Here is a 25946-nt window from a genome sequence, read left to right on the forward strand (position 1 = left end):
CTAGAAGAACTTTGTAAAAACAATATATAGTATTTGCTTCAACAGCAGATATACTAAAATTGGAAAGACATGGAGAAAAATTAGCATGGCCCTTGCACAAGGATAACACCCATATCCAAGAAGCATTCCATGTTTTTGTATCTCAGGAAAATTAAAAGTGTAGAACTGTAAAACACACACCCACAAACAACATTTATATATAAATGGACAGATGAATGAAAGTTTATACTTTGACTAAAATACAGCTTTTGCTTATTCCAATGTAGGAAACATGACTGATGTTTTGGAAAATTATTTGTAGATTTTTAAAAAAATATTTGTAATTTGTAATTCAGCTCCTGATAGCCAAGCCCTTTCTATGCAAATTTTTTTAGAAGACATTTTATTAACCTGTTTGATCATTATCCTGTAGCTATTATCCAGTCAAAAGCTTTTCTTACCTGGCAAGAAAACAATGATATCATTAAATACTCATTTAAAAAAAAACAAACTATGAACAAGCCCCTATTTTTTTAACGAAGAGTAATGTGTTATCTTTCTGTTATAGATCTGCCATCATTTGGACGTGTCAGAGAATCATTACCTGTCAAGTATCACCTACAGAATAAGACTAACTTAGTTCAGGATGTGGAAGTTTCTGTGGAGCCCAGTGATGCCTTCATGTTCTCGGGCCTTAAACAGGTACAGGCCTTTCGTGGTGTTTCTCATGTAGACACAAACATGTGCCTAGGAAATGGAGAGCTGTGCATTTCTTTTTATAAATGAACAGTTAAAGACAGACTCTGAACCCTACTGTTTGATAATGATGAATTTATATTTGGTAATAGTGAATTTTTAAGCACTTTTCAAGATTTAAATTCAACTTATTATAGAGGTATGGGTTCCCCTTTTCACATCATCAGAATCAGACAGATTCTCCTTACAGAACAAAAGTTCACAATTCCTTGAACTATATTTTTAGAATTCTTGAAAAACTTAAATCTCCCATTTATGTGTGTGTATGTGTTTTAATTTAAGGCTGGGAGGCCTGAATATACCAACATTGAAAACCTGTTTTTCTTCTGAGCTGTCCATGAAGTCTCATAGAAATTTTGATCTTACTTGTTTGATATATTTAGATATAATTTGGAAATTTTGATTTAGAATTTACCAGTGGTTTGTCTTTTGTAAATGATTGAGGGGTAGCAGCTTATGAGTACTGCAAGTATGTGTATTTGATTCTCTTTCTCTGTAACTTTTTATGAATAGATTCGACTACGTATTCTGCCTGGCACTGAACAGGAAATGTTATACAATTTCTATCCTCTAATGGCCGGATACCAGCCACTGCCCTCTCTCAACATCAACTTGCTTAGGTTTCCTAACTTCACAAACCAGCTGCTCAGGCGTTTTATACCCACCAGTATTTTTGTAAAGGTAAGATTTAGAGATGTTCTGCTTTTTAAATTCACTGTCTTAAAAGCATACAAAAAGACTTTTTTTCATGTAAATTTAATTGAATGGTATTTTGAGACTATCAGTGATAGTTTGACTTTTATTATATGAACTTGGCAGTATTACTATTCATTCTTATAAAATGACTATTATTTCAAAGATTTTTATTCCCTTAGATAATTGATGGTTTATCCTTATGGTATCCTTGAACATGCTTTCTTTTTAGTATAGTAATAATGTTTTAGAATCGTAGAATGTTGAGCTGGGTGTGGTGGGTATAATCCAGCACTCTGGCAGGGTGAGGCAGGAAGATTGCATTGCAAGTTCAAGCCCAGCTTAAGCTACTTACTGAGACCTGGTCTCAAAATAAAAAATAAAAAGAGGACTGAGGATGTAGCTCAGTACAAAGGCCCTGGGTTCAATCCCCAGTATCACACACCCCCCCAACCACCAAAAAATGAATTGTAGAATATAACTAGTTTTTAATCAAATGGATAACTTTTTAATACTGGATTTGAGTTTCTTGTGAAGATGATCAGAAACTGTACTGTACTTTAATGTTTTGATTTTTAAAGAATTCTACAATTTCTAGGTTCCTGCAATAAAGAGTATATAGGATGGTCCTAGTCAGATATGAGAGAGTGTATTGTGCAGGACAAGTGTTTAATTGAGCTTGTCATCACATCTCTGATTAAATCACTTCAGATGTCTAAAATTAGGGCCGTCCCTCCACATGGGTCTGGTTTTCCTCTGTGACTCCATTTATATGACTCCATGTGGCTTCTTTTTTTAATACCCTCTTTCACAATGATTAGTTACAGTGCTTGCTGCTTCCTTTTCTGTGTCTTATGGGAGTTTTACGGAGCTTTTCTTATTTATAATAATCCAGGATTTGGTAAATTAAAAATTACTCTGTGTGGATGTATTCACCACCCTCTTCCTTGCTTTTATCTTTCCAAACTTATACATTACTTTTTGACCTACCGAACAAAATTGTTTTATTAATCCTTCCAAGCTCCTGTCACACACACTTTTAAGTTGTGAAAGAAAAATCTCAATTTTCAATGTCCTTAGATTTCAGCAGTAGCATTTTATTTTTTTATGTTTTTAAATATACTACACTTGACTTTAGCCAAAAGGCCAAGAAGGGATTATTTTTTTCAATATAGCAAAACATTTATTGGCACATTTGAGGCATAAATAATGATAACACTCATCATAGGGAATTTGCACCTGTACATGGTATATCCTGCCCTCTTTTTCCCATGCCCTCCTCCCCTCCCTATGTACAAAAGCTTTGTTTCCATTTTTTCGTCTGTTTTCACTTTTTTTCTTATCCCTTTCTCCCTCCCTCCTCCCTTGTTCCTCTTCCCATTTGAACATTTCCTTCCTGTTTCCCAATATCTATTATACACTTTAGTCTTTATTTCCACTTTTGGTTTCTCACACCAGAGAAACAATGCAGTATTTAAACATGTGTGTTCGATTTCTCTTTTATTTTCCCCATTAAGTTTACTGGTACATTTTAAGTATAAAATGCAGTTACATTCATCATTGGGATCTTGTACCATTACATGAGTATCTTGGTTCTTATTTTTTTCCCCTTCCCCTGCCCTCCCTTCCCTATTTGCAAAGACTTTGTTTCTGTTTTTTTCCTTTTCTCATATTTTTTCTTTTCCCTTCTTTCCTTCCCCTTACCCCTCCCACTTCCCCTGCTCCTTTAGCCATTTCTTCCTATTACACAATATCAATTATACATTTTTTAAATTACAATATCAAGATCTAGGAGACATTACCACAGATTTTACAGAATTTAAAAGGATATAGAAAGCATATTACAAAAATCTGTTTTGAAATAAATTTGATAACTTCTAAGAAGTACCTTGGAAGACAAATTAATGAAACTAACTCTGGAGGAAATATAAAATTTGAATAGCACCTATTAAAGAAACTATATTCCTAGCTTGAAAACTTACCTGTATGACAACAACAGGCTCATATACATTTTAACTGATAAATTATAGCAAACATTTAAAGCAAAAAAAGGATCACTTCTCCCCTCGCCCTCATTTCAGGAAATCAACATTGTGCTAATCCTAAAACTGGATAAAGATAATAGAAGAAAAACGTATGAACATAGATAGAAATTTGTTTAACAAAACAAACTATTAGAAGTCAGATCTGGCAGTATGTAGAAAATGGTTTTATTATAGGTATGGCAGTGTTGGTTCAGCATTGGAAGATCCACCCCCAAAAGTCATCATTTTAACAGTCCTAGGAAAAAATCATATGATCTTGTCAGTAGTTGGAGAAAAATTATTGGACTAAATTCTATAGCTGTTCATGGTAAAAACTATCAGGAGACTAGAAGTAGAACAGAACCTTCTCAGCAGATCAAAGACATGTACTCCATACTTCCAGCAAAAATGCCTTATATGAATGGAGAAGATACAATGCTGTCTCCCTAAAGTGGGGAACAAGGGCAGATATGCATACTATTCATCTGTCCATTAAACTTTGAAACAGGCCCAAACCAAAATAGTCTGGCAATAAAATGACACAATTAGGATAGGATTGGCAAGGTAGAAGTAAAATCTTTATATGTAGATGAAATGATCATCTACAGAGAAAATACTAAGAAGTCTCTAGGAGCCCCTAGAACTTGTATTTGAATTTAGCAGGATTAGAAAACACAAGATATATATAAAAATTGAGGCCTATATATACTTACTATAAATGAAGAATTGGGTATTGAAATTTAAAAGTTATGTAGGAGTACAAAGGACCTAAAAAAGTAAAAAGAAAAAGGAAAAAAAAACAGTGTTGGAAGACATTACCTAATTTTAAAACTTCCTCTAAAGCTGCAGTAATCAAGGCAGTGTTGGTGTAAGGAAAGACATATAGATCATTGGAATAAAACAGAGAATCTAGAAATAGAACCACACATATATGGTCCACTGAGTTTGTAGAACATCAACTCAATTCAAGAGCAGAGGAAAAGATAGTGTTTTCACCAAATGGCACTAGAACACCTGGTATCCATATATAAAAAAATAACCTCAACCCTTTATTTCCATACATAAAAATAACTTGAAGGGATCTATGAACCTAAATATGAAAGCCTAAAAGTATAAAACTTTAAAAAGAAATTATAAGGCAAAAAGTTTATGAATTTAGGGTAGGCAAGAACTTCCTAGGATATAAAAAACATGATGTATAAAAGAAAAAAATTGATAAATGAGATTCCATTAAAATTTAGAACTTTAAATGACATCATTAAAATGAAAAGTAGTCCTTAGACCATATTTACGATGCACATAACCTATGACCAGAATATATAAAGAACTCTTACAGCTCATTAATAGACAACCCAATTAAAAAGTAGACATAAGAAGATGATAAATGGCCAATACAGCACAAGGAAAGGTGTGCCGCACTAGAATCAGAAAAATACTAATCAGCAATAACAAGATTGAATTATTCACTCATTAGGCAGATGAAGTTAAAAGTTTTAAAAGAACAAATGTCAGCTTAGGTGTGAACCAGTTAGAACTTTCTAATACTGGTAATGTGAATGTAAAATGATAAAACCATTTTGGAAAACAATATAGAAATTTCTTGTATTACTGTTAAGAACCAACAGTCCTGTTCTTAATTTTTTTACTTGTGAGGAATGAAAACACATGTTCACAGTAGATTTGTACATACAAGTTGAGTATCCCTTTTCTGAAATTCTTGGCTCCAGAGTGTTTCAGAGTTTGGTTTGAAATCCACTTGATCTGCAAAAAGTATAGCTACTTCTGTTTTTTTGGGGGGATTCCTGTCACATGGAGTATTGTTTTCTACCCTTTAACTTTCATTGTATGAGTTTCTTTTTGAATTAAATGTGTTTCTTGTATGCAGCATATTGTTGGATCTTGCTTCTTGACCATTCTGCCAGTCTATTTCTTTTGATTGGTGAGTTGAGACCATTAACATTGATGGTTATAACTCATACATATTGCCTTATCCTTGTCATGACCTTTTCTTTTTGTTGGATTCTCCCCCTTTGCATTTAATTTCTTGTTGTGATCCTTGTTGTCTTTTCCTAGGATATTGTCTAAAATTTTTTGCAGTGCTGGTTTGGTATTCATGAAGTTCCTAAAGTGCTCTTTGTCATGAAAATATCTTATTTCTCCATCAATTTTGAAAGATAATTCTGCAGGGTACATCAATCTGGGTGGGAGGCTGTTTTCTTTTAGGGCTTGAAATACATCACTCCAAGCTCTTCTTCCCTTGAAGGTTTGCATTGAGAAGTCTACTGTGATTCTGATGGGCTTTCCTTTGTATGTGATTTGTTTCTTTTCTCTAACTACTTGTAGAACTTTGTTCTTCTGTTGCATTTCTGGAATCTTAACAATTATATGCCTATGTGTAGATTTTTTCTGATGAAGGCTAGCTGGAGTCCTATATGCCTCACTTATCTGTATGTCAAGTTCTTTTCCTCTGCTTGGAAGTTTACTGCCATCACTTCTGTGAACAGTTTTTTTATGTCATCTGCACTCTCTGCTGTTTCTTCATTGACTCCAGTCAGTCTGATGTTATTCTTCTTTGCATTGTCTACTAGCTGCTGGATTGATTTCTCATGGTCCCTTACAATTTTAAAGCAATTTTTCTTTTCCTGGTCACTAATTGCAATCTTACTGTCTGTTTCTGAAATTCTGTCCTCACATTGGCTCATTGTGCCGTGTAGACTTTCAGTGGAGTTTTTAATCTCCTGGAAATCTGTTTGCATCTGTTTTATGGATTCCATTTATTTTTTATGTTGAAATTCCATCATGTTCCTGAACTCCTCTCTAAATTTATTAATCATGTCTTGCACTATGAGCACAATCTCTGCTGTTATCTGAGAAATTATTTCTGATTTCATTTTTTCCAGATCCTCTCTTGTTGCCAGTTCAGGGAGTCCAGGTGGTTGAATATCAGAGTGTTCCATCTTATTTCCCTTTGGGGTTGCTGTGAGTGATCTGGAAGTCTGGTTTTGAGACTTGTTTATGTGTCTTCTCATTTTTACGGGGGACGGGGGTGCTGCTGGCACCTGTGCAGCTCCCCTCCTGTGTGTTGGCAGGGGTGGTATGGTGGCCCAGAAGCCTCCTCTTGTGCACTGGGAGCAGCTTGCCTCCTGTGTGCTGGCTGGGGTCTCGATTTATTTCATTTAAGAGTATATTGTTAGGGTACATCCATTTAGCTATAAACGTGTGAAACTCTTCCTTCTTTGTGGCTGAGTAGTACTCCATTGTATAAAAATACCTCATCTTTATCCATTAGTCAGTTGATGGGCATTTGGGCTGTTTCCATGATTTACCTGTTAAGCAGTAGCATTTTAAACACTGACTTGATCATGTTGTGAAGATACCTCCATTGCTCCCTCGCTTTTGTGCATGTCCCTCTGCAGGAGCAAGGGCCTGTGGCCCGGTAGGGGAGAGGCAGGGGAAGCGTGGTCTCTAATTCCTTTTAGCTGTTTGACTTTTGAAGTTTGCTATTCTTCAGCTCAGAAGTACTAGTTTAATCATTGTGGAACTGTGTTAATTGTCACCCAGACTTGATCATATTCTAGCTTTACAGGGATAGCTTGAGATGCTAGAATTAATCATACTGAGGAAGAGATTTTGGTTCCATCATCTAATCTCTTTTATTCTTTACTCTGTCCTCCCAAGTTGAATCCCAATTAATGCATGCCATTTGAGTTTTTTTATTTTCTCTCAGGATAAGCCTCTTTGGGATAATGTTTAAATTCATAAGGGAAGGTACGAGAAAATAAACACTTAGAGGTTTTAGCATAGGAAATATACTTTTTTCTACCTTCATGATCTAAATACAACTCCACCTTCTAGTAACTTTACTGCTGCCAAAAATATGAACTGGAATCCTCAGAGCCAGCTCCTTTTTATAACTTGGGAAATGTTTTAAAAACTTACCATTCCATAGTGTACGTATTTCAAAACACATTGTAATAAATAAATAAATAAATGTTTTGTCAATTTTAAAAAATATCAGCCTGTCATACTACAGTGACTGAAGATTACCCATTCTTATTAAACAATCACTGACTAAAATTTTACATCCTAGAACACTTTTATGTAACTTTAGAATTGTTCTGTACAATATAGTAGCCTGTAGCCACTATTAAGATTGAAATTAAAATCGTTTGAAATTGAATTGAATTTTAAAATTACTTCGTTTCATTAGCCACAGTTCAGGTGCTTAGTAACTAAATGTGATCAATGGCTGCCATGTTAGAGAGTGTTATCCTAGAGCAGAGGTGTGAGACCTATGACACACGTGCCTCAGCAGGCTAAAAGGTTCACCATCACTGTCCTAGAGCAAGCTTAGATCAATATTTTTTTCTTCTGAATAATTCAGTTTTCTAATTCCACAATGTACTCATCTTCTGTCCCTGCCTATAAACCTATGGCAAGTATTTAACCAGGGGAAGCCATTATTTTGTTTCTAAAACTGAGCAACTTCCATCAGTAATAAAGATTATGTGAAGAATAAAAGTAAAGACTAGGAACCTGTTCTTCTGCTCATTCCCTTTCCACTTTGAATGTTAGAGACCTATATGTACATATGTACATGTCATTTATACATACACACATGCATACATATATACATATAATCACTGTCTCGGGGAATCCTTTGGGAATCATTGTGTCTCAAGTAGAGCAAATGGCTTTTCTTTTTCTCTTTCTTTTCTTTTCTTTTTCAGAATTGTCTTGCTATGTAGTTCAGGCTGGCTTTGCATTCACTGTGTACCCAGGCTGGCCTGAAACCCATGACAATCCTCCTACTTCAGCACGCCATGTGCTGGTATTACAAGCATGTGCCACCACACTGTCTGGCTTTTGATTATGAAGTTGTGACAATGTTCTGTTGCATTTCCTGGTCACTGTCTCTCCTGCTTTCCCCTATACAGGTCTGCTATTGTATAGCTATATGAAGCAATTACTTGCAAAAATTCTCTTGGCTACAAGATAACTCTCTGGGATGTTGTTAACCTATCAGAAATATTACGATCAAAAGCAGTTCCATCAGTCCCCATTGCTTGAAAAAAAAGTCCCAATACATTTTAACATTGACTTTTTTGATGTGATGGTCTACATTTTATGTAGCCAGCAGCCATAAAGAAAGGGGAATTTTAATTTTTTTCTGTTCCTTCTGTCCTTACAGTGTGCATTATGAGATACTCTAGTGGTCATTGCAAATCACTTTTTTCTCAAACAGGAAATTATAAGATCTAGAATTCCCCAAAGGAACTTGTCTATCAGCTTAGGTTTTGGCCCTACTCAAAGCTTGAGATGTAGGAGGGCCCTGAGCAAGAGAGAGAATAAAACTTTCTCAGGCAAGAGTGGCAACCAGGTTCCATTTGCTTGCCATCAGTGAGCATTGGCAGAAGCTGCTGAACACAAGGTAAGGACAGAAGCCTCGACTGCAGTGAACCCAGTGGTGGAAATCCATGGTCAGCGGGTGATGTCTGCCACAGGGGCAGTGCCAGTCTGTGCAGTTATCACTCTGGGTTAAAATTAAGAAAGGAGATAGGGTAAAAAAAAGACAATAACAATTTTTACTTGTATACTTGCACATATTTATTCTGTTCTTGTAAAACAGTTTTAGGAATTTCAAAATCCTTTCAATTATTGGAGTTTTTCTTGTCATTATTTACTTTGTAATCTGATTTTGCTTTTTCCACTTTCAAGCCACAGGGTCGACTGGCAGATGATACCTCTATTGCTGCTGCATGATGTTCAAGACCAGCTCCTGACTATTCTTACAGAGGAGCAAGGCAGAGCTTTATAGGTGTTTCATTGTGTCCTATAACTTTGATCATGGTAAAAAGTTAATCTTTTCTATTTTAAAACAATATTATACCAACTATTCAGAGAAACTTGTGCTTAAAATATACAAAAATCATCCTCTCTTGTAATTTTACTAATAAATATTTGAAACCTATCAGTGCAGCATGAAAGTATGTCTGACCATTGTTACTATTGAAAGTCATTTTATGAATAGTGAATAATTTCATAATAGTGATTTGTATGTAAGTAGCCAAGGGAAATTAAGCATCCCAAATATGACTGGACAAAGAGAGAAGAATGCACCAGTCTCTGCACAGGTGAAGTTCTGAATCCCTTCCGAGTCTCCTACAGAGATGGCCCAACACAATGTATCTGTATAAATTCAGGGTGTGGTGCTCGCTTTGGCAGCACGTATACTAAATTCAGTGTGTGTTCAGAATGCACATGCTGCAGCACACCCAGATGTGTGCCTGGTGTTGAAAACCTCCAGAAAGTTGTGATGAAAGTGATTTTATTAGAAAGTGTCAGAATATTTTTTCTTGCTATCAGAAAGTGTCAAGTAGATTCTACTACAACCAGAATGTGGATCATTTATGGAGCAGGTTTGTATTTTTGAAAGGGTAGAAATGTAAGGACCTTATTATAAGCATAATTTCCTAAATAAAAGTTCTGGAAAATGATTCACTGTCCGAATAAGAGCTCTCAGTTATGTTATAAAATTTCAAAAGAACTATCTAAAACTCTTGAAAATTAATATAAAAATCATAAGGTGAAATTTTTCTTTGTTAAAATATTTTAACAATGTACAATTTCCTGATTTCTTGGACATTTTTCCATTTAAAAAGTGGAAGTGTTGTAGAAAGGAAACAGTGATATAAATAAACATCTTTTAAATATACTTGTATATTTCTTTTAATTATTTTGAGTATGTTTCATTTAAGCTTCACAAAACAGGTATAACTAAGAACACAGTTATATGAGGTATAATGAAGAGGATAGGATCAAGAAGCCGGACATAGTGATGCATGTCTGTAATCTTAGCACTCTGGGAGACTGAGGCAGGAGGATCAAAAGTGTGGGCAGCTTGGTGACTTAGCAAGATCCTGTCTCAAAATAAAAAGATCTGAGAATGTCACTCAGTATGTTCAATCTCCAGTACCACGCGCACACACACACACACACACACACACACACACACACACGAAAAGGAATAGGGTTGAGATATGGTATCTGTTCTACAACTGCTGCTGCTGACCTGTGGTGGAATAGACTCTCAGAAGGACATGAATTCCTGTTACACTGCAGCTTTTCGGGTACGGGCTTTGGGAGTGTGACTCAGAAATCAAATCCCACCTCTGCTGGCTAGGACTTTGTTCAAGTTACTCACTAAATGATAGTAAGGCCTATTTCAAAGGCTTGTTATGAGGATGGTAGATTAATACAAGAGAAGAGCTTGGAGCAGTGCCTGGCCCAAAGATCATGCCCAGCCAAGGTTGTCTGTGTTACTACTTTGATAGGAAGGCTGAAGGAGATATTTGTGCATTTTCTGGAGAGGTCCATGTTATCAGAATTCACTAATAGATTTTCCGTAATGCAGTACATATATGAATATATATATATATATATATATGTGTGTATATATGTATGTATACATACAAATGTATACATGTAAATATATAAACTAAAAAATTTCAGAAAATAATTCTGTGTACTCTTATATTTGTATCCTCTGTGTTTTGTTAAAAATATTTCCCTTACTATAACTTGCTAAATTGATTTTTGCAACCTACTAATAGGATGTAAACTGCAATTTGAAAAATACTGAAGAAAGATCTTTAAGGTCCGTTTGAATTCTGAGAGGCTTTCTTTGTGCAGTGGGAATGTAATAAAGGTCTCAGATGTTTGGCATTTGAGACAACTGCCATTGTCAAGATGAAGTGCATTCAAATGAGTCACTAATATATACTTTAAAATTAACATTGATATCAATGGGATTTGTTTAACTGTCTTCTACTGTAAATATACCAAATAAACACGTCCGTGTTTTTTCTTGATCTTTCTTAAGAGTTGGTGATGAATAATCTTTTCCAATCTGGAATTTTCCCATATTGTACATTCTACCATGAAGAGATTTTGTGTGTGTTTTGAAATTGAAAATTTTAATTCAGAGACACGTAAAATCATGATCTACCTTGCGTTCATAAATCAAAACCATCGTGGCGATGCAGGGGCTTTTGGTTCATTAATGTATTAAGTGTCAAGAAGGACCTCAGTCTTTCTGCACTGTCTCTGAGCCATCAACCCTGATCATTTGTCCCTTGTGAAAATGTCTACTGGCTGTCTTTCTATTCTGTTACCATTGGTTATCCACATTGCTCTCCACCAGCACACACACTGTTCAGGGATAATAATTTTTCAATAAGGTACTATAAATTAGGGGGGCTTAGTATAAAAGTTTGACTCCTGTAAACAAGGTAAGTACTAGTAGATAATCCAAGTGTTAGTTACCAAGAAGAGGATGAGAATAATATCTTTTGGAGGGGAAAAATATCCTAATTTGCTCGATTTTGTAGTTGTTATCATCCTAAACCAACTTGCAACTATGATCCCTTCAACTCAGCTTTTCTAGAAAGTCTTAGATTTGTTATCTTTGAAGTCCTCAAAAAATTAAGAGGGTTTAATTACCTGAATGAAAGATTATTTTTGTTTTAATTCATTCATTTCTTTTCTGGCCCATGTTATCTCCACCCAGAATATAAAGTCTTCAGTTGATAGTCTTAAGAATAGCTATTAAGAATCTGAGCTGTAATTTCCATACCAGCATTGCAGTGGGAGAGCTTTTAAGCCAAAAACAGAGTAAGTGGTAAAGTTAAACTCCTTGTAAAAGGTGGTCCTGTGGTCCTGGGGAATACCATTTTGAAGTTCCCCTGAGCCTCACAATCCAGAAAAGGCACCCAAAGTTTCCCAACTCCTAGTTTAAAGATGACTTAGCAGTAAGTTGCTTTTTTAATGGTAAATAGTAGTGACTAATTTTCAAGAACAGGCATGTGCACCATTAGTGATTAGAGATTGTCATGTGAACATATGATGCCTATTAGAGGTATATGCATTATCTTTTTTTTTTTCCTCTTAACGATGCTGGGGATCAAACCCAGGACCCTACACATGCTGAGCAAGGTCTCTGCCAGTGAGCTGCACCCCAGGCCCTGTGTTTTATCTTCTCCTTTCCTTGTATTCATGCCCTGTGAATTCCCCTTTGAGGCTAAATCATCTTCAGCTGAAGCATTATGAATGGCTGCCAAGTAAAAACTACTAACTCTGTGCAGTAAGATAAGAGAAAAAAATCATGGTTTCTTTTATTGTTTTAATATTCCTAACTTTTAAAGATTTAGTCAACTCTTAGTCACTTTTGAACCATTTCTAAAGAGTGATACATCCTTTAGTAAGCCCTATTACCATCTTATTCTTTTAGCAAACCGCCGTTCTCAGACATACCTACTAAAAAGCTCCATGAAGTTCACTGAGTACAAAATCCCATGCTTTTATGAAAAAGAAAAAGTATGTTTAGTTATATTCAGTTCCCTTCAGAGATCAAATTTGTGAGAAACTTTCACTTCCACTCAATTTACTTAAGCCTGAGAAAAAAAGCAAGTGATCATAAGACCTTATTGTTTCTGCTTTCTGAAGCATGTTTTACCAGAGGGGGAAGTAGAAGCAAAGTCAGAGCTGCCAAGCAGGCCTGTATTTCAGGGTATATGCACCATGCAAATTATACCCTGAGCAATTTTTAAAATTCTGTTTTCACCCCATCACTGAAAGAATGTAAAACTCTTACAGACATTGGGGTTGATCTTTCATTTATAGAATATACCCTACCCCCAAATGCATCACCATGTATAGCAAATGGGAACTTAAAAATACTGTCTTTGATGGGTTGGTCAGGATTTCTAAACCATGGCTTGCTTTCTCAAATGATAGCTGCTAATGTTTGTTGAGTGCTACAATGTGCCAGACATGTATTGTCTTATGTAATATTTTTTAAAAGCCAATCTGGTGTAGGTACTTTTATGCTAATTTTAACAACGTGGAAATTGTGGCACAAAAAGTTTTTAAAACTTGCCCAGTGTTCCAATTATCTTACCGCAAAACAAGCCATTTCAGTGCATTGGGCATCCTGGAAGGGCTTGGCTGGGGTCATTCACACATTTGTAGTCAGACAACTGGGTTAGAAAAGTGAGGAGCTGACACAGGGAGCTGACAGGCCTCGGGGTAGCTGGCATCTCTTCCTTAGTCTGAGGCCCTTTCCACAGGACTCTTGGGCTTCCTCACAGCATGGCAGTCTGGGGAAGTGTGGCTGCTTATGTGGAAGCACCAAGCTCCAGTAAGAATGAACCAGCCAGCAGGAAGCTGTGTTGCCTGTTTTTGACCTCATTTCTACTACCACAGGTCACTTCCTCTATAGTCACAAGTCCATTCAGATTCAAGGGTAGGGAACAGCAGCTATAAACTTCCTCATCTATGGAGGAGTGGGACAGGTGATAGATATTATTGCACCATCTTTGGAAAATACAATCTACTGCACCTAAGGATAAGTGCTGCAAAAGGTGGCCTTCTAACGTAGTCCACAACCTCAGGCTTAACCACTGCACTACATAGCCACCATTCTGATACAGCCCGCAGTCAGTCTTAAGTAAATGAATCTGGCTGAATATGTATTTGATGCCTGAGGCACTGTGCATTGTATGGATTAAGATCTACTGCTAAGAAATCCTTTGCCTTAATTATACATTGATGGCCCTACTCTGGGCTAGTTTCTCTGCTGTTTGTTAAAGCCATAAAGGAACCCCCTGTTCCACAAGACCATTGTCCAGTAGGAGAAAATGCCATGTAACAAAATTCTAATATTATGTGATAAGTGAATAGATGTTTGCACAAGACTGCTGAACTGATGAGGTGTCTGGGATTTGCTTAAAACACTCCAGAAGTTGGATATGGTGGCACATGCCTGTGATTCCAGCAGTGTGGGAGGCTGAGGCAGGAGAATGCAAGTCTGAGCCTGGGCAACTTAGCCAACCTGGCAACCTGGTCTCAATACAACAGAGTGCAAGAGGAGAGAGAGGGAGAGAGGAGAGAGGGAGAGAGAAAAGAGAGGAGAGGGAGGGAGAGGGAGAGAGAGAGGCAGGGAGGGAGGAGAGAGGAAGAACTAGGTGAAGAAAAGATGGATGAAATATGATTTTAAAAAGGTTGATAATTATTAAAACAGGTGAAGGGTACTTGTGCTCATTACACTATATTTTGCATTGTGGATATGTCTGAAAATTCCCCTCACAAAAAGGAAACATCCAAGGTAGCAAGGAGGCCCAGGGGAGGTGCTTCCCTCTACAGAGTGTGACTGAGGAAGCCGCAGGAAGGGAGGGCTTATCTAAGAACTGAGAGAGTTGTCTTTGTTTTCACATTCAGAAGAAAATTACTCTGTCTTCTGTTGACATTTTTTGTTGAAAGGCATTTCCATCATCCCTGAACAGATAGTATTATGTGAGCCAAATGTTGGAGGACGTTTAACAGTTCGTAAAACAAACAAAGCAAAGAGCTGTCAGGTGATGAAGGGCACATTGGCAGCCACCCCTGTGAGCATGTGGTGTGCCAGCTGCTGCCAACGCAGTTTGAGTTAAGCTGGTGTTGTGTCCCTACCCTAGAGGGGCACACCCTGGAGAATCCCATGGCTGGACAGAGGAGACTCAACACCCAGAGTGCTTGCTGCTGTCACCATGCACCTTCTGGAGAGTGGGGTTTTTCTCTTGGAATGCTAGGATTCTGGGGTGAGGTTTATCTTCTTTTTGATAATGCTCATTAGATCAAAGAATTATAGTTTGAAAAGTGTCTGATCGCTGGTGATAATTCAACAACCATTATCTCAACGAAGGGCTGAGTCTTCATGCCAGCTCTAGCAGGAGAAAACAAGCAGCTCTCTTTTCAAGATGGATATCTGTTTAAAACTGGATGCCAGGAGTTCCCTGATAATTATTTTTTCAATTAGATGACTGATAGCATGTTATCAGAGGTGTTTGAGATCACCAGTTAGCTACAATATCCTCTCTCTCTCTCTCTCTCTCTCTCTCTCTTTCCCCCAAGCCCATACTGGCAATCAAACCCAGAATGTCCTACCTAGACCTTTTTTTTTTTAATTGTTTGAGACATGGCCTTGCTAAGTTTCCTAGGTAGGACTTGAATTTGGAATCCCCCTGCCTCAGCCACCTTCAGTGCTGGGTATTTTCTCCACTTCTGATTTTCATCCTTCATTTTACTTTTTTATTGTTAAAATTTCCAAACATACACAGAAATGGACACTGTAACAAACTTCCATGCTTGTACTCAGCTGCAACCATTAATACTTTGCTATGTATTGTTCATCCCTCTCTTAAAACATTTCATCCATAGACAAAAATACTTTAAAAAACTGGAATTACAATACATTATTACATCTAATAAATCAATAAGTCCTTGAGATTGTCCAATATATAATATATATACAATTTTCCCTGAGGAACCAAGTAGTCTTCTACAGCTGATTTGTTTGAGTCAAGATTCAAACAAGGCCTATCATTATATTTATATCTGAAGTCTCAAGTTTCACTTAATATAGAGCACTCTGTGTCCCTTAATCATTGATTCGTTGAAGAATTGGGATCTGTTATAAAATATCCCATGTTCTTGATTTGGCTTGTGGCTTCCTCCAGGTGTTTATGTATCCTGTTTTCTACCTCCTGCACTTCCAATGTGCTGGGAGTTTAAAACTTCAAGTCCTCTTTTCCTTCCTCCTTTACCCTCTTCTTGCTTCCAGTTGTCTCACTTTTAGTCTCACTAGGATTGATCCTAAGGTTTAGAGATGACAGCCTAATCTCTTTATTATGAGGTTCAGCTAAACATCCATTAGTGGCAAATGTCTGAATCACTCATTTAAATAGAAGTTGTAAAATGTAATCTTAAAATGCTACTTTGCTTTTATTGACTATAACTCTTTTTTCCCCCCTTCTGCTAGGTATATTTAATAATTTTAAAATATAGTTTCTATAGAAAAGAGAATTTCTCATAACTTAATTCTTTATAATTTTAGGAATTAAAGAGTTGGTACCCTCACAATCTCTAAAATTATTCAGTAGCCTTAAGTTTTCATGTGCCCTCCTTTTTCTCCTTGATTCTTAAGAAACAATAATGTCAGTGACATGGTGGCACATGCTTATAATTCCAGCAATCAGGAGGCTGAGGCAGAAGGATCTCAGGTTCAGGTCCACCTGGATTATTACATAGGGAGATCCCATCTTTCAAAGAAGGCCAGGGGAGGAGGAGGAGGGAGGAGAAAGTAATATGTCAATGAAAGGCTGGTGGACAGCAGTCTCAGGTTGGTGTGAGCAGTCTGGCACTTTTGGTGTCAGCTGCTACCTTCTTTAAGGACAGCCAGTGCCTGCCCTCTTTGAAAAATACAGTTTACAAGTAATTTTTAATTGTAAAGAAAATCAACAAGACGATTTCTACAAACACAAATTTCATCCACCACACATGGAAAGTATTAGCTTATGGCTGTTGCCAATGATTACCTTGTGAAATCAGTGCAAATCTTGACATGGAAGAAGGACTAATAAATGTATTTTGTGTTAATTCTTTTGAAAATAAGTAGTTCCTGTACAACAGGGCTTCCGCCACACTAACACACCAGCACTAACAATACACACAACTATTGTGTTTTAGGGGGATCAGTCTTCCTGTTCCACTGGGTAGCAGTGTTTGCTGTTGTTACAGTCAACTTTGCCTGAGCCTGCTAACTGGGTGGGCAGGACCTTTTCAACTGTCGCCTCCCTTTCACTCATAGAGAATTAAACTAGCGTGGCCTCTTTGGAGAGGTTCATTGAATACTGCTCGAGCTCTTTTGCACAAAAAATACTCAGTCTCACTAGCCAGGATGACAGGGATGACTGATTCCAAGTTAGTGGAGCATACTGAAATTTCCAAAGTGGTTCAACAGGCTGGGTGACTTCAGGACAATAAGCTTTTATGTTATAGGAACATAGCTGTGACTAAGGAAGAGGTTTTCTTGTACTTGGCAAAAAAAGAAAGCAAACTGGCGTGTGTTGGGTGAGGGGGTGCCCTGCTGTGGCCACCCAGGGTTCATTTTCTCTCGGCCCTGTATTTCAATTCTGTAGAACCCTGGGGCCATTTCCCCTGGGCTTAAATGTTAGGCCAGTGGGGGCTGCCAGGGTGTGGCTGGGGTGACATCTCCCCCTTCCCCAAGCATTTCTGCCCTTGGGGTGCTGCTAGTGCCCAATTGCACCTCCAAGTTGGTGCAGCAACTTCTTGGGAGCAGGCGCAGCTACAGCAGCAGAGAGCCCTGACCCCAGGCTTTTGGAAATAATGCAAGATGTCTCATAGAGTTTTTGCAAAGCTGCTGTAGGGGTTGCTATAGTTTGGATCTGGAAGTCCCTCTCAGGGCTTTGTAAATGGCTTGGTTCTCAACTGTGTTGCTACTGGGAGATGGTAGAACCTTTAGGAAGTAGCACTTAGTAGGAGGAAGTTAGGTCACAGGCCCTTGACCCTGGGGAGAAATTAAGACCACCAACGGACCCTTCCTGTGTTTCTCTTTGCTTCCTGGTTGCCTGAGGTGATGAGCAGCTTCCCTGCTATGCACTCCCGTCATGATGTACAGTGTCACAGACAACAGGGCCAAGCCACTGTGGACTGAAACTGTGAACCCAAATAAGCCTTTAAGGACAGGCTGATTATCTGAGGTATTTTTTTAGAGTGACAGAAAGCTAACACAGGGGATAAGTGTGCTACCTTTTCTTTCCAGAAGGAGAAAGGACTTGTTCAGATCTCCCTGCCATCCAATGGTGCCTGGGGATGCTCTGGCCCCTCCACCCACTTTCCCTCTAACACAGTCCAACACTCCCCTGTTGCTCTAATTTAGATGCCCAATCGAAGAAGAGAAGCTGCTTTCCAGAGTTGCCCATTGAATGACAACTAAAATCACAGGCCTCAGCACATGTAATACCTGGAAGTTTCTAAGTCCCATGACAAGAAAGTCTTGAAAAACTGAAGCACAAATGACTCCTAGAGCACCCTTTATCCTTGTTGCCAGCTCCATGTAAATGTGGGATGTGCTTTAAGAAACCAATGATTTCTGTCAAAAAGTGAGCATGAAAAGTTATTCACATATCTCAGGTAGATAGATCTGTGTTATTGTGTAATTCAGACCCCACAGGTTGACTAATCCTATTTCCCTTTGCAACAATCCTTTTATCTTTTGCAGAGCTATGTTTCTACATACTGCATGCCAATAAAAACTCCTGCTGAAATCTCTTCTCCAGACAGTAGAAAATAGTGACTTGGAGGGCTCTTCCAACGAGATGAGGATGATACAGGCAATATTTTACTTTCTGAGAACTTTTTCTGAAACTCCGATAGCATTTTTTTCATTGATCAGAAAAATAGGACTTGAGTCAGTTAAGGCCTAAAGCACCTAGACTGTTGTAGTAGAAGCTGGACAATGGTTCTGACAGATGAAACCCAATCTTCCTCTTCCATTGTTCTTTTGTTCATGTCTCCAAAATCCCAGTTTGTGAGAAAATTGAATTTCCTGTATTTGGAGCCCCAATCTCTTGGTGTAAGGAATAGTCAGAGTTGTGAAGGAGACTTCATATTGCCCACACAATTCACACTAAATCTTGGGGTCATGTCACCCACTAGACAGAGTCTGAGGACTTTCTCAACCTGAAATAAGGAACCCAATCCATCCTACCCTTAGAATAGTTGTCACAAACAAAGGATTTTCAGGACTAATCAGTAAGAGGCATGGAAAAGGCTTTCTGTTTGTTTGGTTGATTGGTTTTTGTTTTTATGAGAATTTTGCTATGTAGCTCAAGCTGCCATTGGACTCACCCTGTAACCTAGGCTGGCACCACCATACTCAGTGGGGAGGGTTTTATTGGACAGAAATTTAAGTGCACACTCAAAAAAAAAATAGTGTGGGCTCTCTAAAGAAAAAAATGCATTATTTCCTGGAACGGGGAACATTTATGCTCTCTTGACTGAGTGGAAATCCCAGGAAAAGATAGCCCATTTTACAGGTTTGAGTCTAGTTTTTTGTTTGTTTGTTAGTTGTGGGTAATTTAAACATTCTTCGGATTCTTGCAACCTATTCCTTTATGTTAGGGTCAGGTTCTTGCTCTTTACTTTCCCAATTAAGCCAGTTTATAGACTTTTAGTGTTTCTGAGGAATTTTGAATGTGATGGGTCTGAAAGGGAAGGAGCCTAAATTCAAACAAAAGAATGTCGGTATGCATTGCCTTGGATAACTTCGGCTGGGTCCTGGAAATTGCAGGCTTCTTAAAAGTACAATTTATTGTTATGATTTCCTTGTTTCCTTTCTACCCATCTTTTATTTCTTCTATCCTACCTCAGTCACATTGAGGAGATCCTAGATGGACAGAGATGGTACCAGTGAGTCTTGCTGGCCAGATGTAATTTCCACATCTCCATGAAATCTACCTGCAAGATTTTGCAGTAAACAATAGGATAAACTTCATTTTCTCATAAAAAACAAGGCACTAGGCTGTGAGTATCTGCAGCCACAGGTACCTAGAGCATCGGATTTCTGAATCGGTCATTCATTCCTCTGAAGTGAATTATTGGCAGCTATACCCTGGAGCCCCTCATGAGGAGCTGTTCTGCCTATGTGTGGCTCCTACAGAACCCACTTGTCATGTCAAGGAGACATTTCCATGTTTTTATTCAGTACCGAGTATCAAACCCAGGGTGCTCTATACTGACCTTCTCTCCAGCCCTTTTAGTTTTTATTTTGTGGTAGTCTCACTAAATTGCCCAGATTGGCCTTAGATCCTTCTACATTAGCCATTTTTGAATTTTTTTTTTTAATACCAGGGATCGAACTCAGGACCTTGCACTTGTGAGGCAGGTGAGGCGCCACTGAGCTAAATCTCTGGCCCCTACTTCAGCCATTTTTGCTGGAGGGGAGTTACATTGTACCTTGCAATTCCAGCAAGGTCACAAGGGACTGTACCTATTCTTCATGCAGCCATGGCCGTGCCTCGAGGATTCCTATTCCTTCCAGGCACCGTCGGACAGCACTGGCCTCCTGCTGTTGGCCTCTTGCTTCCTGCTTCACATTTCTCCCTTGCAGCAGAGGTGGGGGGGGGGGGCTCCTGGGAACCTCTGGAAGCCCAGTTCTGTCTAACTGGCCAGGCCCTTGATGCTGCAGTGGGCAGGGAAAGGTGCTGGTACCGTCTTGGGATCAGTTTCCCGATGGCTATCTGGAGATAGCCGACCAAGACAGCCGGTGAGCCATGGCAAATGGGAATCAGAAGATAAATTTTCTCTTCCTTCTCCATGTGGACTGTTGTAGGATATGGGGTTTATTCAGCCTCTCTGAAGACATCCTGTGAGACTTTGAAGTCACTGTGTTTGTAATCAGCTCCATGATGCTCTGGAAAGTGTTCTCCCTCCTTGCTACCTTCCCTCCCTGCCACTTCCTGGGATTATATTCTCTAGCAAGATGCTAACACAGATGCCTTGGCTTTGCTTCTGGTTTCTAGAAAACCTGAAACAAGACAGGTTTATTCTAGAGTATTCTCTTTTCAATTTAAAGATTTCTTTGTAATATTTCTGACCTAGATCATTTTTTATTTTACTATGTTATTTATTAGAGTAATACATGATCATCATGGAACATTTTTAATGCAGAAAAATTTAAGAAAATAAAATAATCCATAACTCATAATCCCATTACCAAGTGACAAAGACTGAGCATTTTAGAAAATTTATTTCTAGCTCTTATTCTTTTTGCACACACACACACACACACACACACCACATTTTTTTAGTGGTGCTGGGGATCAAACACTTGGCCTTGTGTGTGCTAGGAAAATACTCTACCACTGAGCTTTATCTCCAGCCCACAAGCATTTTTCTAATCTTTCCCCAGAAGAACTGGATTTATTATTTTCAAATTGTTTCTCATACCCAACAGTAGACCTATTTGTGGATTTTCATGTGGCCAGTTTACAGTGGAATGATCCAAATCCATAAGGGTATTCTCCAAAACTAGTGGAAATTCCCAGTGTACTTGACATGCTTTAAGGATACTTTAGTCATTGGTAGATTTTCTGAACACATGTGCAGCTACTGTTCCTCCATTTCCCTTCATACACAGTGGCACTAATAATAATCTCTCACATTGATGTTCTGAGAACAATAAGGCATGGGAGGAGAGCTGATGATACATTACTAAAATAAGAACAAAAGTAAGAACTGTCATGAGGTTCAGTTGAAAGATGCTAGGCAACTGAAGTGATTATTGCTAAAATAAAGAATATTCATGTTGGTTTATTGGAAGGTATGCTAGCATTTTGAGAGACATTGATGTATCATAGATTTGGTCATTAGCCAATCCTGGCTTTTCTAATTGTAAGTTGTTTTGACCTTTGAATGTTACTTAGACTTCATGAATTACTTATTTAATCTGAAAATAATAATAGGCACCTTGCAGAATTGTTCAATTATTATTCAATAGGTATTTGCTCAATATCAACTATCCAACAAGTATTTATTGTGAATAATACAAAGTCTCAGTTCTCTTAGAGCCCATAGTGATAGCTCAGTAGGTGGTCATATTATCACCATCACCACACTATCATCTTTGTCATCATCAGAGAAATTTCTCCTATGTTAAACATTGATTTAAGAACATTGATTAGCCCAGAACAGTGCATTTTTTAAATTACATTTTTCTTTGGAGGTAACTAGCATTTGTAAGAACTATTTCAGGGAGATCTTCTGTACCTTTTACCCATGTTTTCTCAGTGGTAACATCTTGCAAAGCTAGAATACAAGATTACAATGGGATATTGATATTGACATAATCCACCAATCTTATTCTGATTTCCCCATAGTGTGTGTGTGTGTGTGTGTGTGTGTGTGTGTGTGTATAGGTAGTTACATAAACTGTGTAGGCTTATGCATCCACCACCACAATGATCTAACTCCACAGAATAGATCCATCCCTGCAAGGATTCCTCTTGTGGTTCTTTCATAACCACATCTACCTCCCAGCCCTCACAGGATTCCTTAACCTCTGGCAACAAGGAATCTGTTCTCTATTCCTATAATTTTGTCATTTCAAGGATGTATTGTAAATAAAAACAATGTGTGACTTTTAGAGATTAGCATTTTTCAGTGTAATTCCCCAGAGATCCATGCAAGTTGCTGTGTGTATCAATAGTCTGTTCCTTTTTATTACCGAGTACTATTGCACAATGGATGTCCCACCATTTGTTTAGCCATTCACTCCCTGAAGGTGAATACCACAATTTGTTTAGCCACTCATGGATCTAGGTTGTTTCCAGTTTATGGATATTACAAATACAACATTGTGTACAGATCTTTTTATGTGAACATAGTTTTCATTTCTCTAAAATAAATTCCCAGGCTGGGGATTTAGCTCAGTGGTTCTGCCGCCCGCTGCACAAGCACAAGGACCTGAGTTCCATCCCTGGTACCAAAAACAAAACAAACAAAAACAAAACAAAATAAAATAAAATAAATTCCCAAGAGTACAATTACTGGATCATAAGGTAATTGTATGTTTAGTTCTGTAGTAAGCTGCCAAATTATTTTCCAGAGTGACTGAACCATTTTCTACTTCTACCAACAATGTAGAGTGATTCAGTTTCTCTGCATCCTTGCCAGAATTTTGTCAGTTGCCACTATTTTTGGTTTTGGCCATTCTAATAGGTGTGTAGTTGACAGCACCTTCAGGTCCTAATTTGTGTTACCGTGGTAGTTAATGGTGTCAGACATCTTTCACATCTCTATTTGCCATTTGTATATCCTCTTCAGTGAAATGACTTTTGACCATTTTCTAATTGGAATTTTAACTATTGAATTTTGAGAGATTTTTATACATTTTAGATAATTCTTTATTGGACATGTGATTTGCAAATATTTTCTCTCAGTCTGTAACCTGTCTTTTGGTGCTATTAGTCTTTGTAGATCAAAGAATTTAATCTTAATGAGGCCAAATTTATTAATTTTTCCTTTTATGGATTGTGCTTTTATTGTCAAGCTTAAAAACTCTTTTTGTAACCCTAGAGATTAAAAAAATTTTCTCCTGTGCTTTTTCTAAAAGTTGTGGGGTTTTTTTGTTTGTTTTACTTTTATGTCTGTGATATATTTTTCTGTGTAATTCCAAAGTAATTTGCAGAATTTTTTTAGAATTGTTCAAAAATTATAGTTCATACTGATATTTCTAAGTCAGTTGTACGATTGAAAGGTTTTTACTTTGAAAAAAACAAATTTATCTTTATTTATGGTAAAAAATCTTAGTTCCTAGTGACATTAACACAATTGCTTATCCTACAAAATACCTAGAATAATTTCAAAATAAAAATACAAATATAATTAAAGTATAATTAACTGCATTTTCAGATATCTTGGGGATTTTTTATGGTCTTAGACTATATGTGTCTAATATATACAGTGAGAATACTATTTTATTTAATAATTTCACTTAACTTACCTTATTAATTCACTTAATGGTTTTACTTAAATAGTTTCTCTGTATGGTTATGACACCAGGTTTATATGTAGTTATGTTTTCTTTAGTTTCTTTTTTTGGTACCAGGGATCGAACTTGGGACCTTGTGCTTGCAAGGCAGGCGCTGGAACCACTGAGCTAAATCCCTGGCCCTATGTAGTTATGTTTTTACTTATTTTTCATTGTTTGGTTTTGCTTTATTTCTAATTTGTGGTTTAATTTTATTTTTATCTATGTAAATCATTTAATACTTTCAAAATTTAAATTATACTACATGAAAAATTTAACTGATGTCTTGCTTCCATCTCAGTTGACTATAGTGTTTAATTTGCGTCTTCATAAATAACTATTTTATTAACTTTTCATTATCATTTCCTTTGTTTTTACTTTCCATATTTAAGTGTCTATAATTATATTTATTTCTCCTTTCTTATAAGTCTCAGTTCTGTTATATTGCTTTATGGAATATGATGTCATCTACCTCTAAATACTCTTTATAAGCAGATTTTTTATTTTTGTATTTATTTTAATGTATTTTAATTTATTTAATGTATTCATTTTAATTATTTTGTATATATTTTGTATTTTTTTTAATATTTAGGAATCCTTGCAATTTTGTTTTGTTAGCCATGTGTTACATACAGTCTTTGCATAAGACCATTCGGCACCTTCTTTGTTATATACCACTTACTTTCCCCAGCTACAGAGGTAAAATTAAATCAGTAGCCACTTCTTTCCTCTCTCATCCAACATCCAAATTATGGTGGCAGTATTTTATTCACATTTAATATCTATGAGTTACTTACTAGACTTACTCTACTTTCCAAGTGCTTTGTTCATTTTACTCCATTTTTGTAAGTAGTATTTCTATATTGTCAGAGGATATAATATTTATACCATCTTCCATTTTTATCATCCTTATATTGTGCTATTTCTACAGATAGGTATACTTAAGGCTCATCAAGGATCCTGTGTGAAGTTTCCTATGATTGTGGTGTAGGGCTGCCTGGAGCTCATTTTTATTATTTTTTTTTCTTTGTTTGTTTTGAGTCAGGGTCTTGCTATGCAGCTCACGCTCCCCTTGAACTCACTATATAGCCCCGGCTAGCCACCACACCCAGCCGTGAGCTCATTTTTACAGATTCCTTGGAAAGGCATCTGGGAACAATATTATTTGAGGTCTTTTGTGTTTATACCTGTTTGTGAACTTTATTCTTGATGATCAGTTTGGCTGGATATAAATTCCTGGCTCACATTTTACTTCCTTGGGTTTTATAAATAAACATATCTTCTGTTATAAAGCAAATGTTGTTAACAAATTTCACACAAATCTTATCTTTAATTTGGGGGGGTCTATTCCCCAAATAAATATCACCTAAGTGATATTCTTCCTCTTTTATTCATAGTAATTTATCTAGGACATATTTCATTATGGGCCACTCTGATTTTCCCAAGTACATGTTTCCTTTCAATACGTAGGTTCAAGTGTCTTTTTATTTTAAGAAAATTTGAATTACAATTTGTTCTAATCTATTGATTTAGTTTCCATCTTCAGGAACTCCAATGATATACTGTTGGATTTTCTTTGCCTGTCTTCTATACCTATCCCTCTTCCCCTGTGGATCAAACCTAAAACCTTAAGAATGTCAGACAAGAGCTCTACCATTAAGCTATACTCCTACCGCCTATATCTACCTTTAAAAAAATCCTTTTATCCCCTTTAGTTTTGTTTTTAAAATTTCCTCCTTTCTAATCCCAATTTCCCTTGCAATGTTTTCTGTGATATCTCTGTGCTCTTGTGTAATTTCCAGCTTAGTCTTAATTTACAAAATACTATTTTCTATTTTTTTCTGTTTTCAGCTCTTATTTGATACATTTCTGCTCAGCTATATCATTTCTGAACCTTTCTATTTCTTATTTATGCTAAGCTTATATAGTTTCTAGTCTTAAAACAATCACTTTGAGCTAGTTTTATATTAGGACACATCTTGTATTTGTATTGAGTCCATGATTTTCTGGCCTTTTCTGGGCCTTCTTATTGGTTGATGCAATATTGAATTCATTTTCCTTAAGGA

The 25946-nt window shown here is 37.1% G+C and overlaps 1 protein-coding gene and 1 non-coding gene across 4 annotated transcripts in view; both read left to right on the forward strand.

Annotated features, from left to right (window-relative positions):
- Window positions 1-11328, forward strand: part of Trappc11 (trafficking protein particle complex subunit 11) — a 55440-nt gene extending 44112 nt beyond the window's left edge. For 2 of the 3 annotated variants that reach the window (XM_004852988.3, XM_021264973.2), the window contains exons 28-30: window positions 548-681; window positions 1249-1416; window positions 9171-11328. In XM_004852988.3, the coding sequence (XP_004853045.2) occupies window positions 548-681; window positions 1249-1416; window positions 9171-9215 (347 nt within the window). In that variant the 3' untranslated portion in view covers window positions 9216-11328. The remainder of the gene's footprint in view (window positions 1-547; window positions 682-1248; window positions 1417-9170) is intronic. The other variant, XM_021264972.2, reaches the window with a different exon arrangement.
- On the forward strand, window positions 34-137 carry LOC147826741 (U6 spliceosomal RNA). Its single transcript, XR_015438755.1, has one exon. It is a non-coding gene; the product is annotated as a U6 spliceosomal RNA (small nuclear RNA).
- Window positions 11329-25946: the final 14618 nt, after the last annotated feature.

Source organism: Heterocephalus glaber, unplaced genomic scaffold (assembly GCF_053883595.1).
Source record: "Heterocephalus glaber isolate CG9 unplaced genomic scaffold, H.glaber_assembly_v1.0 deba00001461, whole genome shotgun sequence".
NCBI classification, from domain to species: Eukaryota; Metazoa; Chordata; class Mammalia; order Rodentia; family Bathyergidae; genus Heterocephalus; species Heterocephalus glaber.